The sequence below is a fragment of the Chrysochloris asiatica genome, unplaced genomic scaffold, assembly GCF_000296735.1.
Source record: "Chrysochloris asiatica unplaced genomic scaffold, ChrAsi1.0 scaffold00085, whole genome shotgun sequence".
In the NCBI taxonomy this organism is placed as follows: Eukaryota; Metazoa; Chordata; class Mammalia; order Afrosoricida; family Chrysochloridae; genus Chrysochloris; species Chrysochloris asiatica.
The window spans coordinates 1,401,975-1,420,226 of NW_006408603.1; the positions used below are offsets into that span (position 1 = coordinate 1,401,975).

The 18,252-nt window shown below is 40.0% G+C and overlaps 1 protein-coding gene and 1 pseudogene across 1 annotated transcript in view; both read left to right on the forward strand.

The window, feature by feature from the left end:
- Nucleotides 1–387: 387 nt before the first annotated feature.
- The window catches only part of BCAS2 (breast carcinoma amplified sequence 2), a 21,611-nt gene continuing 3,746 nt past the window's right edge, over nt 388–18,252 (forward strand). Inside the window, exons 1-5 of the mRNA XM_006865883.1 lie at nt 388–493; nt 754–846; nt 5,570–5,640; nt 12,892–13,053; nt 17,537–17,587. Of these exons, the coding sequence (XP_006865945.1) occupies nt 401–493; nt 754–846; nt 5,570–5,640; nt 12,892–13,053; nt 17,537–17,587 (470 nt within the window). The 5' untranslated portion in view covers nt 388–400. The remainder of the gene's footprint in view (nt 494–753; nt 847–5,569; nt 5,641–12,891; nt 13,054–17,536; nt 17,588–18,252) is intronic.
- Nucleotides 13,616–15,989, forward strand: LOC102833144 (annotated as a pseudogene).

Consider the following 18,252-nt stretch of genomic DNA (forward strand, 5'->3'; position numbering starts at 1 on the left):
TAGGAAAGTAAACCAAGCTAATAACCCAGTTTCTCTCCTCGCCAAACCCTACAGCCAGTTGCCACAAAAAGTCTTATAAAGCCCTCACTGCCCAGGTTTCACCGACCTAAATACAACGAGCTGCTTCACGTCCGAGGCAGCGAACAAAAAGCAGGAAAGAGACAAAAAACTAAGACCTTCCGGGAAACCCGGATGCAACGTCACGTCAAAACGAAAATAAAATTGCCAGGCAATTCTAAGGGACAGGGAGGGCGAGCGCGCCTTCAGAATCGGCAATTGAGCATGTGCAAAGGTTAATGCGTAGGCGTCGTGGAGTACGTCATTGGCGGGCGCAGTCGTAATTAAATATACTTGAATTCGCGCAGACTCGGAAAACCGAATCTAATCTAAAGTCCCTGAAATGGCGGGCACAGGTTTGGTAGCCGGAGAGGCTGTGGTGGACGCGCTGCCCTATTTTGATCAAGGTTATGAGGCGCCTGGTGTGCGGGAAGCGGTGAGTAAGAGGTTTCTGTGTTGCTGACCCAGCGCTCGCTAGACTTTACAGTATCAGGTTGCGAACCTTAAGGTCAGCAGTTCGAAACTACCAGCTGTTCCGCGGGAGAAAGATGAGGCTTTCTGCTCCCGTAAAGATTTACAGCCTCGGAAACCCTGTACAGGGTCGCTATGGGTCGGAACCGACTCGTCGGCACTTAACAACAACAGAAAGCACGTGACATGTGCAGCCCCTGCCCTGACCCTTGTTCTCGTTCTTAGGCTGCGGCGTTGGTGGAGGAGGAAACTCGAAGATACCGACCAACAAAGAACTATCTGAGCTACCTGACAGCCCCTGATTATTCTGCTTTTGAGGTAAGTGTGATATTTTGAGCACAGTGTATTAAAGAGGATTTCAGTGCATTTTTATTTTGCATTGAGAGCCTCAGCTTCGTAAAAGTGAATTTCCAATCCACCCGCAGCTGTTGCTTGCTTAACTATTACTTAACCTGTCATCTCGGTTTTTCTCCATGGAAACATAAAACAAAACTTGATTAAATCAGCCTTCTCTGGGCTTCTCTTGAGACCCTGAGAGGGACTTTCTGGGGAGTCCGTGAACCGAAACCGACTGCAGAAATTTTTATGTACTTTTTCCTGAAATAGTATCCATAGGAGCCCTTTACTCTCTAAGACCTAATCTAAAACGTTTCATCTGGTTTGTTGGAGGATGAGGAAGGGGCTTGATTGGTTTTCTTGTGTGTTTATAATAAAGTTGATTTGTCTTGACTCTTGAGAGCCAGTGGAGGGCGGGCTTTTGTATTAAAGTATAGATACCGAAGCATGAAAATGGTTGAATTACCCTCTATGCCATTTTTAAATTGTTTTTCGTTAACGAGCCCAAGATACTAATTGGGATATTTCCTGGATGCAAAGTACCTTTTTTTTTTTTTGCAAAGTGGCATTTTTAAATTACTGGTTTGGAGATCTAGTGTGGCGCGACGCTGTAGGATAAGCACTGGACTGCTAACCCTAAGGTCGATGGTTCAAACCCACCACTTGCTGCTTGGAACCTAACTGTACAGAGCCACTATGAGTCGGAACTGACTAATGGCACTTAACAACAACAAAATTACTGCTTTGCTTTAGGTATTCTAGTATATAATATGTTCGAGGTTCATCTTCTCCAATATTGTTGTTGTTATGTGCTATGGAGTCGATTCCGACTCATAGCAACCCTGAACAGGGTCAAGACTGTAAATCTTCACTGGAGCAGAAAGCCGCATCTTTCTCCCGAGGAATGGCTGGTAGTTTCAAACTGCTGACCTTGTGGTTCACAGCCCAATTCGTAACCACTATACTACCATTTATTTATGAAAGGGTTGTATTCTTTAAACCAAAAAACAAACCCCCTGCCACTGAGACCTACTCATTCCTACTCCAAGCAACCCTGTATAGGATTTCTGAGACTAAATCTTTACTGGAACAGATAGCCTCATCTTCCTCCTGTGAGGCAGCTAGTGGGTTTGAACTGCCAACCTTGCAGTTGATAGCAGCGTTTATATTGAAATTTCCTGAAAAAATGTTGGTTATATTTTAAGTGGGAGAGATATGTTCTTATGAAATGTTATTTCATAAAACAAAGCTATTTTCTCATACTTTTTCTAAATGTAGCTTCCCTAAACCAGAAAACTTGTGGCTGTCGATTCTGACTTATGGTCCCCCTAAAGAACAGAATAGAATTGCCCCATAGGTTTTCTAAGGCTAACATTTTTATGAACACACACTGCCACCTCCATCTCCTGCAGAACAGCTGATGGATATGAACCACCAATCTTTTGGTTAGCCACCAAGCACTTAAGCACTGCATCACCAGGGTTCCTTTGTAGCTATCCAAATGTAGAGTATTTTCACATTACATACTAAGTGTAGTAATGTTTCCTTATTGGGTTGATAACCGGAAACTTCTGAATATCATAATCAATTTTTTAAATACTTTATTTGCAGTCTTAAATACAACATGCTTTCTACCTTTATAGTTGTTTTTGTTAAGTGCTATCGAGTTGGCTGCAACCCATAGCAACCCGGTATAGAGTTTACAGGGAACGACGACTGGTGAGCTTGAACCACTGACCTTCTGGTTCAAATCAACCTTGCAGTTCAGCGAATTAACCCGTAGTGCCACACCAAGACTCCAACCTTTATAATTAGTATACTGACTATTTAACCCTTTCTTCCTAATAGGAACAAAATACTGTACTAGGCTCACTTAGTCCTTGAAACAAATATATTTATTATATCTATTGTTTGAATAAGAAACTCTGTCTGAAACTAATATCTCCTCAAATTTCCATTGACAGTTCTTCCATTTAAGGAGCTTTGGTGTTGTAATGGATTCCAAGTTGGGCTGCTAACCACAAGGGCAGTAGTTTGAATCTAACAGGCGCTCCGTGGGAGAAGAATGAGGCTTTCTGCTCCCATAGAAATGTACAGCCTTGGAAACCTTACACAGGGTTGGTTACTGTGAATCAGAACTGACTCAGTGCCACACAACCAACACAGCCACTACTCTTCATTTATTCATTTAACAACTTTTTTGGGTGGGGTTAACTTTTTATTGTATTCTGATGAAACCAAAGCAAATTGGTTTTCCATTCAACTATTCAGTTACATTTTGTTTTGTGTCAATTTTGCAGTTCCCACAGTGTTTCATTCTGCTGTGCGTAAGGTCGCTATGAGTCGGTACCTACTCAGTGGCACCTAACAACAACACAGTGCGGTAGCACTTTTCCCACTTCCTCTCTGTATTTACCATTTCCTTTCGTCTTTCTTTCTTATGCCTTTCTGCTGCTTTCTGAGCTTTGTTATTGTGAACTGCCATCAAGTCAGTTCTGACTCATAGTAACCCTGTGTAGTGTTTCCAAGGAACTGGTGAGTTTGAACCTGTGACCTTGTGGTTCAGTGCGACCTTGCAGTCCAGTCCTTCATCCCACAGCGCCACCTGCTGCCCTTTTGCAGTGATCAGTTGCCCTAAGGAGTGCGTGCCTCCCAGTTGTTATTGTTCACCTTGAGGCCTATCTATCGTGTACCTAAAAGTTGAACCACAAGGATGAGTTCACTTGCAGGCCTGAGGAGCATCTAAGGGCTATAGTCTCAGGAGTTAACAACTATTTATGAAGATCTGTCATATGCCATGCATACATGGGGGGACAGAATAGGCAAGGTCCATATTCATGGAGCTTACGTTCTAGAGTGTCCGGACAGATAAATCAACAAATAGATTATTTATAAGTACTATACAAAGAATTCAAGTAGTGATGTGATAGAGTGATTGGGTGGCTACTTTAGATTGGATATTTGAGGAAGGCCTATTTATGCTGAGATGACACTGAATGTTAGCTCTGTAATACAGCAGGGGCCTTGTTTGTCCTCTTGACCTCTGTCATCACCTAGAGAAGTGCTTGACTTAACAATTCTAAGTGAATGCCCAGGAAATGAAAGCATATGTCAACACAAAAACTTGTACGTAATAGAATTATTCATAACAGACAAAAGATGGAAATAACTCAAATGTCTGTTAGCTAATTGATGGATAAGCAAAATGTCATGTGACCATACAATGGAATAGTAAGTATTTAGCCATAAAAAAATGAGGTATTTCCTGATACATGCTACAGAATGGGTGATCAGTGAAACTATTATGCTAAGTAAAATAAGTCAGTCACAGGAGTCCACATATTGTATGATTCCATTCACATTTCCAAAATAAAGGAAATCCATTTTTGAAAGGTAGCAAGTAGAGGTTGCTTAGAGGAGATGAGGGATGAGAGAACAGAAGGATGATGGGTAAGAGGTGTGGCTATGAAACTACTCTAAAATTGATTTTGCTGGTGGATGGACACATATTTATTTGAATTGTGCTTTTTAAGGGCATGCATGCATGCAGTGTATGATCTATGACTTAGTATCTCCATAAAGCTGTTTAAAAACTTACAACCAGAAATTTGGGCTCAGGGAATCACTGTTGATTACTTTTTAGCCTCATTATGATAGCTGAAGCCTATGTTGTTGTTGTTGTTGTTAAGTTCCGTCAAATCGGTTCCAACCCATAGCAACCCTGTGTAGGGTTTCCAAGGAGCGGCTGGTGAGCTTGAACCCTTAATTTTGTAGTCCAGCACATTAACCCACAGTTCCACACCAGGACTCCTATAGATAATTAAAATTACATGAACCAAATGAGATATGGTATGAAATTAATGTAAATTAATATTGTACATATATAATTCTGTGTACTTCAAGTAGAACAGAAGTGGAATAGGATATTGACAGAACATAGAAAGCAGTCAGATTACTAGATAAGATAGCAGAATCTTTCCTTTTGTGCTCCTTCTCTCCCGCCTCCATTTTATCCTAAAAGCAAAGTATGAAAATAACAGCCAAGACCAAAAGAAAGTACAGGTTTAGGCTTATAGCCCTCAAGCAGATTTTATGTCCAAGTCCTCTTCACTTTTTCTGCATCCCCAGTGAATACTTAAATCCCTGCTTCACAACCCTGGCTTTACTTTAGGATCAACTAGTGAGTTAAAAACAACAATTATAATAGCCCTATCCAGGCTCCATCTAAGACCCATTAAATGGAAGTAGAGAAGAAGGCTAAGAAGTGACCAGGATTAGAATTATTTTTAAATCTCCCCAACTGATTTTCATATGCTGCTGTGATTGAGAACCACTGATTTAGAATTAATTCTTTTTTTCTGTGGAGTCTTTATTCATATGCCCGTTTTCTGCCTGAACTGGCTATGGATTTAAGGACATCTGAGTTCACTGTGTGTGTGTGCATGTGTTTTCTGCTCCTGCTCCTTGAGAGCAGTTAGGAAAGGGAATTGCTGCATCGTAATTGATAGTATAAATACCTAGGCGTTCCTGACAGGTGCATACTGTTCATGAGTTGTGCTGAACCTATGTGTTATATGTAAACTGACAACTGAAGAGGTGTATGTAAATATCCACGCAGGTTAGATTCATCATTTGCTTGGTAATTTCTAATTTCAACTTACAGTAACAATATTGGAAATAATTCTTTCTCTGATTTATACATCAGACAGACATTATGAGAAACGAATTTGAAAGACTGGCTGCTCGACAACCAATTGAATTGCTAAGTATGAAACGGTAAGTCCAATGTATGCGGTCATTGGGGCTCATTCACTGTTTAATTTACAAGTAAATCTGTATTGCAACCACGTTAAAGTAAATGATGAAAAAAAAATTCTGGTGTTTGTTTTTTTTCATAGAAGTAGTTCATATGTTGTTAAGTGCCTCCACGTCTGTTCTGACTCACAGTAACCCTGTATAGGGTTTCTTAGGAGTGCCTGATGGGTTTGAACCACTGGTCATGTGATTCAAACTGACCTTGTGGTCCAGTGCATTATCCTGTGTGTCACACAGGTTCATTTAATGCTGTTTTAGTGTTAAAAGATGGTTTTTACAACATTATTTTTTATAAAGTGTAAGTTTTTAAAAATTCCAACAACAGGAAGATGTTAATGTGAATTAAAGATGTTTTAAGAATTTCCAAGGAAATACCTCTGACTAGACATCTACTTTTTCCCTATTCACATGTATATAGTGTAACCCGTGTTAGGAGTTACAATCCCTGATTCATTTTTCTAAAAGACAGCATTAGTAATTTGTGCCAAGAGAATAGTTGGACTCTAGCTCTACTTTCTCTCCTCCCATGCCACTATGTCTCCTTCCTTTCCCCTTAGGATGGGGTGAAAGCACCCTTAGTTACTTTCTTTAAAATAGCATTGGGTTGGTTAATACCTGAATTTCCTTTCAGTGCTAAGATACAGTAGTGCTAGTCATGTAATCTGGAGTCCTGGTGTGGCTCTGTGGGCTAATGTGTCAGACTGCAAAGTTGTTTGAACTGCAAGGTTGGTGGTTCAAGCTCACCAGCTGCTCCTTGGAAACCCTACACAGGGTTGCTATGGGTTGGAGTTGACTTGATGGCACTCAACAAGTAATGTAATCTATTAGAGAAGGGTCCTGCAGTAGTGGTGTAAAACAAGGATCTCTTGGTCTTGGTCTTTGGTTCCCAAACAAATAATGCTTAGAATTTCTCAAGTAATCAGTGCCTTTTTTGTCGCCTCCAAACAGCACTTGAGGATTTGTAGAAACAAGTGGGGACTAGCTAGGGCACAGAGACCACACCTTGTCAGCCAACCTCGGGTAGTGAGAGGGAGATGATTCAGTCAATCTTACATATTCAATGATGCCCCAACATAAGTATTCAAATAACAGCCAAATAGCGGCCATAAGCATGGAAGTTCCCTGGGCTTCCTGCTTAGAAAAAGACATCAGGAGAGGGTCACACATTCCTGGGGACATGGAAACTGTGTTGGGAGCCACCCCAGACTATTCTATGTGTCTCATATTTTTTCAGGTTATATGGCATTCTGAAAGACTGTCCTCTTAATATGTGTGTTCTAACTTAAGTCGGGTGGCTACCATCGAGACGAGGCTGTGTAGACAGCGAGTCTAAAAGATAATGCTTTTTTTATTTTTTTAATTAAAACAAAAAAACTTCATTGTGATTTGAATGAAAGTTTACAGAGCAGAGTATGTTGTTTTACATTCAACAAACCATGCACTTCATTACATGGTTGCAATCCCTTCCATATACCAACAGTTAATAGCATTTACCTCTATTCACTTTTAACTACGCCTCCCTATGTCTCCTGCTAACTTTATCTTTCCTCTGCTAACTTCCTTGTATATTGCCTACCCTGTCATTCATGTTAACATGGTGTACCCTTTAGCCCTGTTAGAATAGTGGTTACGAATCAGGCTGTGAGCCTCAAGGTCAGCAGTTCGAAACTACCAGCTGTTCCGTGAGAGAAAGATGAGGCGATCTGTGCGCATAAAGATTTACAGCCTTGAAAACCCTGTACAGGGTCGCTGTGAGTTGGAACCGACTCCATGGCACATAACCACCACCTTCACCCTTAGCTCATAAGTACTTTTCACTTCCTTCCACCCCCATAATGATCATAGATTGTTTCTTTTATCAAGAAAACCTTTTTTTAACTTTTTACAAATTGATCTCATACAATGTTTGTCCTTTTGTGACTCTAATTTAATTCAGCATAATGTCCTCTAGGTTCAACCATGTTATGAGTGTTTCACAGATTCATCCTTATTCTTCAATGTTTTGTAGTATTGTGTGCATGTACCAGAGTTTACATAACCATTCTACTGTTGATGGGCATTTATGCTGTCTCCACCTTTTTAGACAATGTATTGAAGGATCCTATTATTTTATCTTTTCTGCCATTTATGTCTCTTGACTGGTACATTTAATCCTTTTACATTCATTGTAATTATCAGTAGGTGAGAATGACATTGATTACTGTCATTTTTCTGTGTGTGCAGTTTTTATGATATTACTAGATTCTTTGTTTCATATAATTTTCTGTGTTGAGTTCATTTTGTTTGTGGGTTTTCTTTTCATTTTCATGTTTGTTCTGTTAATGTTTATTAAATCTTCCTGATATTCCTCTTTTTATATTTTGATATGCAGGTATATTATTTTTCTTTGAGGTTACCCTGTAATTTATTCATTTTTTCCCCTACTTAAAATAGTTTGCTTTTTCTTGAAATAGACTTGATTTCCTTGCCACTTGGAAGTTCTGTATCTACACTATTCCCTCTTTCTGCTTTGTAGTTGACTTCATTATATGTGGCTATCTGTAGTTCCCTTGTAAGTTTGTTTTACTTTAAATATTTATATCTGAATTGAGTTCTGGGTGGTGTTTACATGTATGATAATCTAAGATTGTTGTGTGCTGTTGTTGGTTCTCAATCCAAGAACACCCTTTTGCATTTTTTGTAAAGTTGATATGGTCATAAAAAATTCGTTTAATTTCTGTTTATCTGAAAATGTCTTAATTTCGCCATAATATTTGAGAGACGGTTTTGCTGGGTACATGATTCTTGGTTGGTAGGGTTTTTTTTCTTTCAGAGTTTTGTATATGTAATTCCATTGCCTTCTTGCCTGGATGGGATTTTCTTCTGAGAAATCAGAGCTTAGGCTTACTGGTTCTTCTTTGCAGGTAACTTTTTGTTTTTCCTCAGCTGCTATCAGGATTCTTTCCTTGTCTTTTATTTTGGAAAGTTTGATTATATGTCTTGGTGATTTTCTTTTGGTATCTATCCTACTCAGCTTGTTGTATGCTTATCTTCTTGTCTTTCATGATGTTAGGGAAGTTTTCTTCCAACAACTCTTCAACAATTTTCTCTGTACTTTTTATTGTCTCTTCCTGTTCTAGAATTCCAATCACCTGTAAGTTATTCCTCTTCATGGTGTCCCACATAGCTCTTAGGCTTTCTTCAGATTTTTTCATTTTCTTTTCTGATTATATTTCTAGAATGCTAATATTGAGAGATTTATCTTTAAGCTCATTAATTCAGACTTCCGTTGATACACATCTACTCCTTTGCCTTTTCAATGTATTGTCCTTTTCTGAAACCTTAGTATTAATCTTCTGGATTTCTAATTGCAGGTTTTGTATTGTTTCAGAATTACATTTATTTTGTCTGTTTGTTCTTGTAGTGTTTTCCTGAATTCTTCTAAAGTTGTTACTGTGTTTTCCTTGCTTTCCTCTTTCTATGGATCCTTTGACATAACCTAATTATCATTCTTTTGAATTCTTTTTTAGTTAGTTCCATAACCTTTTTTACTTGGAAACATTCTCTGACTCTGCATCTTAGTCATTTGTTTAAGCCATTCTCTCTTGTTTCTTCGATGAGCTAAAGTTGCCTGTTATCTCTGGGGCATTATGGAGTTGTCTTATTGCCTAAAACAAAAAGTGCCATTGTTGGGCCTAGTAGGGGGAGAAACCTATGGGGGACTCCTTCAATTCAAGGATCTCATGAGGTGGATGTGGGAGGTATGTGGCAGCAGAGTTCCTGGCTTTAGATGGAGTTCCTATTGGCCTCGGTGTTATCTATGTTCAGGGCACTCAATCCAGAAGTAGTTCGTGGGGGTCCTGGTGGAGCTGGTTTCAGTGTCTGTTAGGACCACAAGGAAGCTAGGGGGTAGGGTGACTGGTCTGGTGGCAGGTTCTGTAGGTCTGGAGCCAAGCCCACATAAATCCAGGTACCAAAGTGGTGCAGCCAGCCCCCACCTCACGCTGGTGTGATTCCCAATCATGTGGCTCCAAACTCCCAAGTGCTCTGGGTTGATGAAGGTGGGACCCGGAAAAAGAAGAAATTGCACCTTTACTGATATCTGCGAGAATCTGCTCTGCCAGGCCTCCCTCCACTGCCCACGCTGCTCATGAGATGGTCGAACTTCATCCAGCCGTTCACCAGTCAGTCTCTCCCTCTCTCACTGACCCTGCTCCTCCTCTCCTCCCAGCAAGCACTGCATCCACCTCTCAGGGTACCAGAATTTTCATCTGTACCTGTTGTATTTTGTCTCTCATATGTTTGCTGTAGAGGGTTTGTATAGTGTCCTCCATCTTGCTGGAAATTTAGGACGATGTCCTTTTAACTTATGCTCTGACTTGGAGAGAGGTGGTTAGAATTAGACAAGGGATACTCAGGCACTCAGTCTGAAGGAGGAGGGTGTGCTTTTTACTTGTGAGCTGTTAAACAGCACTGGTTGACTGGGGTCAGAGAGACAGTGCAACTTGAAGCAACTAATGACAGTGATGGAGAATTGGAACACTAGATCTAGTTCCAGGTGAGGACTCGGGGATCCTTACCATGCATTTGGCAATGAGAGTGATATTTGCCCGCCATGCATCTTATTTAGCACAGTGGGCCATGTGAACAACAAGGCTGTCCTCTCAGTATATAAGAGGGGCCTGAGTCTGTAGAACTGATACCTTAGCCTGGGTTCCCTAGAGGAGCAAAGTCAATGAGCCATATGCATGTGTATACATATAGAGAGAGGAAAATAGGAATACCAGAATGCACTGCAGTTAAAAGTAAGTATTATAGTATAAAATATATTTGTTACTTATATTTGCTGGCTATATTGGCAGTGTTGTAGAAAGAGATCGTATAAAGTAAGGTCCAAATGTGAAGAATTATTATATGCTTCCCATCCTCCTCTAGAGTTCTCTGTGTGTGCTTTACAAATATGGTAGCACAGATTTCTGTATCCTACTTTTCTCGCTTTTTTTTTTTTTTTTTTTTTTTAAGTTTTGTTGTGAATTGAGTGGACTTTTTTCTCTTAATATATCGTTGTTGTTGTTGTTGTTAGGTGCCATCGAGTCGATGCCGACTCATAGTGATCCTATGAACGACAGAACAAAACACTGCCTGGTCCAGGGCCAACCTCACAATTGTTGCCATGCTTGAGCCCATTGGTGCTGCCATATTGCCAGTGCATCTCGTTGGGGTCTTCCTCTTTTTCTCTGACCTTCCACCTTATCAAATATGATATCCTTCTCCAGCTACTGGGCCATCCTGACAATATGTCCGAAGTATGAGAGACGAATTTTGGGCATCCTGGCCTCCAAGGAGCATTTCGGCTGCACGTCTTCCAGTGTAGATCTGTTGATTCTTTAGGCAGCCCATGGCACTTTCAGTATTCTCCTCCAACACCATAACTCAAAAGCATCAATTCTTCTATGGTCTTCCTTATTCACTGTCCAGCCTCTCACATGCATATGAGGTTATTGAAAATACCATGGCTTAGGTCAGATGCACCTTAGTCCTCAAGCTGACATCTTTGCTCTTCAACACTTAAAAAGATCTTGTGCAGCAGATTTGCCTAATGCAATAAATCATTTGATTTCTTGACTGCTACTTCCATGATTGTTGATAGTTGATCCAAGAAGAATGAAGACTTTGACAACTTCAATCTTTTCTTTGTTGATAAAAATGTTGTTTATTGGTCCAGTGGTGAGGATTTTTGTTTTCTTTACATTGAGATGCAATCCATACTGAAGGCTGTGGTCTTTGATACTCATTAGTAAGTATTTTAAGTCCTCTTCACTTTCAGTAAGCAAGGTTGTATGATCTGCATATCACAGGTTGTTAATGAGTCTTCCTCCAATCCTGATGCCACGTTTTTCTTCATATAACTCAGCGTCTCGGATGATTTGCTCAGCATACAGGTTGAAAAGTATGGTGAAAGAATAAAACCCTGTTGCGCACACCTTTCTTAATTTCAAACCATTCAGTGTTTCCATGTTCTGTTCGAACAACTGCCTCTTGGTCCATGTACAGATTCCTCATGAGCACAATCAAGTGTTCCAGAATACTCGTACTTTGCAATGTTGTCCATAGCTTGTCATTATCCACACAATCGAAAGCTTTTGTGTAGTCAATAAAGCACAGGTAAACATCTTTCTGGTATTCTCTGTTTTCAGCCAAGATCCATCGGACATCAGCATTGATATCCCTTGATCTACGGCCTCTTCTGAATCCGACTTGCACCTCTGAAAGTTCTCTGTCAATGTATGCTTGCAGCCGTTTCTGTATTACCTTTAGTAAAGCTTTACTCGCATGGGATATCAAAGGTATCATCCGATGATTTCCGCATTCTCTTTGGAATGGGCACCAATACGATTTCTTCCCATCAGTCAACCGGGTAGTTGTCTTCCAGATTTCTTGGCAGAGATGAGTGAATGCCTCCAGTGCTGCTTCATTTTCTTGAAAGATTTCGATTTTTATTCCAATTCCTGGTGTTTTGTTCTTTGCCAGTTTCTTCATTGCACCCTGATCGTCTTCCTTCAGTATCGTTGGCTCTTGATCATACGTTACCCCTTGAAACAGTTGAACATCAACCATATCCTTTTGGTACTGTGACTCTGTATATTCCTTGCATCTTCTTTTGATGGTTTCTGCATCATTCATTAATTGGCCCAGAGAATCCTTCATTAATGAAAGTCGAGGCTTAAATTTTTTCTTCAGTTCCCCTAGCTTGAGAAATGCTGAGTGTGTTCTTCCATTTTAGTTTTCTGACTCCAGATCTTATACATTTCATTGTAATATTTGACTTTGTCTTCTCAAGCTGATCTTTGAAATTTTCTGTTTAGCTCTTGTACCTCTTCATTTCTTCCATTTGCTTTAGCATCTCTTTACAGGCACTTTAATGTTACTAAATTAAGAAAATAATACAAAAACTAATATAACGATACTTTATAAAACAAATCTATCATATCTTATTCAGTTTCCTTGTATTTATATTAGGAGAATAAGTGTTTGCTGTTGTATATGATGTTAAGTCTTATTTGTAAATTTATTGATTCTTAGGACAAAGAGGTTTATTATTATTGCGAGGTCTGTATCTTATTTTCAGTCTTCAGTGGTATTTAAAATATTCTTAGATCCATGAGAGTATCTGTGAGGAGGAATGAAGTTTTCAGGGAATATATGATTTTCTTTTTCGTTGTTTAATTTCAGATATGAACTTCCAGCTCCTTCCTCAGGTCAGAAAAATGATATTACTGCATGGCAAGAATGTGTAAATAATTCTATGGCCCAGTTAGAACATCAAGCCGTCCGAATTGAGAATCTGGAACTAATGTCACAGCATGGATGCAATGCATGGAAAGTATATAATGAGTAAGAAGCTTTTCTCTATTTGTTTAAAACCCATTCAATCCCCAGTTTTGTTTGTTTTTAAAGTGGGAAAAGGGATTAGGCTTGAGGAAGTGAGATGAAAATTAAGTAAAGCTAGACACTCAGACTTTGGACTATCTCCTAAAACTACCACTATGTGAAAGATCCCTGCATTGAAACCCAACTCAGTTCAAGAATACAGAGACCTGGTTTAAAAATTGCTATGTGTAATCCTAAATGTGGGGGTTCCTTTTAACTAGACAATGAACCCATAAAAGGTTTTTTGCTGCCAGAAGTAGCCACTGAAATCCTATTCCTGTGCTGTAAAAGTTCCTTTTCCTTATTTGTAAAATTGGGGAGTTAGATTCTGTCTTTGGGTCCATTGAGCCTAAATTGCCCTTAAGTCTCTCAACAATTGTTTTAGGAAGACAGACCATTAAACTTCATGGCTGTATAAAAGTGTTTACTAGAGTATGTTTCCTAAAACATAACTGTAAAAAGTAAACTAAAACCACAGAATAGTAAATATCTTTTCTCACATCTTCAGAATTATGTTTTAACTTACATGGCAATGTAAGAATACAGTGGACAATAACTTATATGGCAATGTAAGGATACAGTGGACAAAACCCAAAATTTGGGAAATACTGTACAACAAACTACTTCTTTATTTTGTGATTATGTTGCCAGAGGAAAAACAAAGAATGAGGTTGGGGTTATTAAAACATTTAAGGAGACAGATCAGTCAAAGACATGTCTGTGTTTCATGGAGTAGAAAAATTGTGACCCTTGTTCTCAAGAAGCTTTATTTAGTTGAGGATACAAAATGTTTGGTGCAAAATAACCATTAGTCCATTTTTTGACAATAAAGGGCAAGTGCTGTGGTGTACAAACTACCAAGATTCAGACAAGGGACATTAAGAATGAAAGTCATTTAAAAAGTATGCGATTTAGATATTTAGAGGAAGAGGAAGATTGCAAGAATGAGGGGAAACATGGATGCAGAGGAAAAAACATTGAATTACAAAGACCATTGCTTTTAACTTGTCAGTCAGCTGCCGGGAAACCCTTAATTCTTCCCCTTACCTGCAAGGGAAGGTCTAAACTATTTAACATAGTAGTTAAGGTCTTCCAAACTATTTGTGGACTTTCCTTCAAGTCGAACAAGTCCTCTCTGATGATCATAAATCTTGTATCTAGGTGTCTGTGCATGCCTTGCTGACTTCTGAAGGGCTCTTACTTGTTCTACCCAAATTCAGCATAAGACCCAGTTCGTGTGCTTGCTTGTCTTCCGTTTTTGTAATTCCCTTTATTTCTAATCTCTCCTTTTTCTGAATAACTACACATCGTTTGTTTTTCACTTAGTCATACAATACTCTGTAGTGTTAACTTTCTAAACCTATTTTGTCTCCTCCAAACCCATGAATGCTTCTCCAGAGGAGGTCTATTGCATCTTATCAAGTAAATATTCTTTATTTCATGCAAGGTTTTGAAGGTGTTATGTATACTAGGCAAAACTATTTGTCACAGTGCAGGACTGTTAGACAAATAGTATTTCATTAATAAAGAGAAATCTGGGGCTGGAGTCTGTATCTCTAGCCTTCCAAAACAGTTCTCTTTTTCTTTACTCTCTATAGTTAACAATACACAGGAAGAGTTTTAAGATATATGCAGATACAGAAATATAGAGGTAAAATGACATGTAAATTAGTGGTTTAAAAAAAAAAAGCCAGCAACGAAAATCTTCACAGCTGGACCAATAAACAGATAAACAGAAAAGATTGAGCTTGTCAAAGGCTTCCATTTTGCTTGGTAGATCCATAATCAATGCTCATGGAAGCAGCAGTCAAGAAATCAAACAATGTATTCCATTAGACAAATCTACAAAGGACCTCTTTAAAGTGTTAAAGAGCAAAGATGTCAGTTTGAAGACGAAACTAAGGTATGCCTGGCATAAGCCATGGTGTTTCCGATTACCTCATATGCATAGGACAGTTGGATAATGAATAAGATTATAGAAGAAAGTACCATAGACTGCCAAAAGAACAATCTGTCTTGGAAGAATTATAGCCAGAATGCTCCTTAGAAGGGAGTATGTTAAGACACTGTCTTTCTACATTGACATATTGGTAGGAGAACATTGTGGTTGTTAGGTGCCATCGAGTTGGTCCCGACTCATAGCGACCTTATGCATAGCAGAACAAAACACTGCCGGATCCTGGGCCAACCTCACTATCGTTGCCACGCTTGAGCCCATTGATGCTGCCACTTTGCCAGTCCGTCTCACTGGGGGTCTTCCTCTTTTTCTCTGACCCCTCCACCCTACCGAACATGATATCCTTCTCCAGTGACTGGACCCTTCTGACAATATGTCTGAAATATGAGAGAAAAAGTTTGGCTATCATGGTCTCTAAGGAGCACTCTGGCTACACTTCTTCCAACACAGAAATGTTGGATCTTTTGGCAGCCCATGGCACTTTCAATATTCTCCTCCAACACCATAACTCAAAAGCATCAATTCTTGAGGTCCACTTGGCACTGTGTGTGGGGAAGGTGCACTCTTTGGGGGATCTCCTCGTGGTTGTGGGGAGTAAGACCAGGTCTCTGCCGCGTGGACAGTATATCAGACAATGAGGACAATTTTGATGATGTGGAGGAGGAGGAAGGACTAAATGACCTGGAGAATGCCGAGGGGGAAGGCCAGGAGAACGTGGAGATCCTTCTGTCAGGGGAGAGACGACAGGCCAACCAGAAGCAGATCACCACACTGTACATGACCAAGATGTGTGCCCCCATGATGCTGGAACTGGAGGGGGAGACAGACCCCCTGCTTATTGCCATGAAGGAATTCAAGTCCCGAAAGATCCCCATTATCATTTGCTGCTACATGCCAGATGAGAGCTATGAGGGACGTGAACGGACTCATCATCACCGACTGAGCCCCAGCCGCCTTCCCGCACCACCTCGACCTCTACCCTCCTGCTCTTCATCTGTGTAAATAATAAAGTGCTCCACCTTCAACGAAAAAAGCATCAATTCTATGATCTTCCTTATTCATTGTCCAGCTTTCACATACGTATGAGGTTATTGAAAATACCATGGCTTGGGTCAGGCGCACCTTAGTCCTCAAGCTGACATCTTTGCTCTTCAACACTTTAAAAAGTTCCTGTGCAGCAGATTTGCCTAATACAATACATCATCTGATCTCTTGACTGCTGCTTCCGTGAATGTTGATAGTTGATCCAAGAAGAATGAAGTTCTTGACAACTTCAAATCTTTACTCCATTGATAAGGATGTTGTTTAAAGTCCTCTTCACTTTCAGCAAGCAAGGTTGTTATCATCTGCATATTGCAAGTTGTTCATGAATCTTCTTCCAATCCTGATGCCACGTTTTTCTTCATGTAACCCAGCTTCTCGGATTATTTGCTCAGCATACAGGTTGAATAAGTATGGTGAAAGAATACAACCCTGTCGCACACCTTTCTTAATTTTAAACCATTCGGTGTTCTCTCGTTCTGTTTGAACAACTGCCTGTTGGTCCATGTATGGATTCCTCATGAGCACAATTAAGTGTTCCAGTATACTCACACTTCACAATGTTGTTCGTAGCTTGTCCTGATCCATACAATAGGAAAAGTGGCAGTTTAGCAGAAAAGATGAAGTCCCCCAACAAGCTGGATTGACTCAGTGGCAGCAGCAATGGGCTCAGGTGTAGCAATTGTGAGGATGGTGCAGGACCAGGGCAGTGTTACATTTTGTTATGCAGAGGGTGGTTCTGAGTCAGAAACAAGTCAGTGGAACCTGACAGCAACAACAACAAATAATCAAGTATTTTTCATCCATGAAAAGAAGACTTGACAGCTCAGGAAGTGACACAAGGTGCACAAAGGCAGGATAGATGGGGCTCTAGAGTTGAAAATACTTGGAATAGGGTCCAACTCTAACAAATGCCTCATTCTTCATCTGTGAAATGGGTAATTACACTTACCTCAAAGCAGGCCTGTAATATTAAATTAGTATTTATACCTCATGCTCATATGTGAGTCAGAATCAACAACAACAAAACAAATATTTATGAAAGGTTTTGGTGGTCAGTGGTGAAATTCTTGCCCTTCATGCAGGAGAACCAGGTTTATTCCCTAGTGCGCCCGAAACGCAGCCACCACTTGTCTGTCCATGAGGCATGCATATTGCTATATGATAAGTGTCAGTGGAGCTAACAGACTTAAAACAGACTAGGAAGAAAGGCCTGGTCATCTGTTTCTAAAAATCAGCCAGTGAAAACCCTATGGATCACAATGGTCCAATCCTGTTTTGCATCAAGTAACCATGAGTTGGGGGCCAACTCAGTAGCACCTAACAATACTTAGGAAGTATCTAACTCGGTGCCTTTAGCACACACAACTTTGTATCAATCACATGGTTCACTTTTGTTTGTACGAATCAATTTTAATATACCTTAACTAACCTCTTTTCTTTCTTTAGAAATTTAGTTCATATGATTGAACACGCCCAGAAAGAGCTCCAAAAGTTAAGGTAAATGGTTTGTTGTGATGATTTTAGAAAAAAGTTTAAGCAAACTCAAAAAGAAATCTGAGATCATAGTCACGTGAGAGTAAACGGTTGATCTACTTTTTGTCCAGCTTCTGACACAGGGTTTATGCAGAGTGGAGAAGAGGTCTGAAAAGATCTCTGCCAGGTCATTCACACTGTGTAAGTCTGAAGACACAGAAAAGACAATTTTAGAGACAAAAGAAGTTGTCGAATAATATGTACAATCTGAATACTACTGCTGTGTGCCAGTTTTGATATATATCAACCCCGTATTGCAGGGGTGGGCAACCTTGTTGCAACCAAAATTTGTGACTTCGTTCATGGGCAATATAAAATTATCAATTTAAAAATCAGCATGCTATATTTGTTTGGAGCCCTGGTGTGGTGCTGTGGCTGTGGCGTTGTGGTGTGGCACTAGACTGCAGAGTTGCTTTGAATTGCAAGGTCAGTCGTTCAAGCTCACCAGCTACTCCTCGGAAACCCTATATAGTGTCACTAAGGAGCTCTGGTAGCGTAGTGGTTACGAATCGGGCTGCGAACCTTAAGGTCAGCGGTTCGAAACTACCAGCTGCACCGCGGGAGAAAGATGAGGCTTTCTACTCCCGTAAAGATTTACACCCTCGGAAACCCTATACAGGGTCGCTATG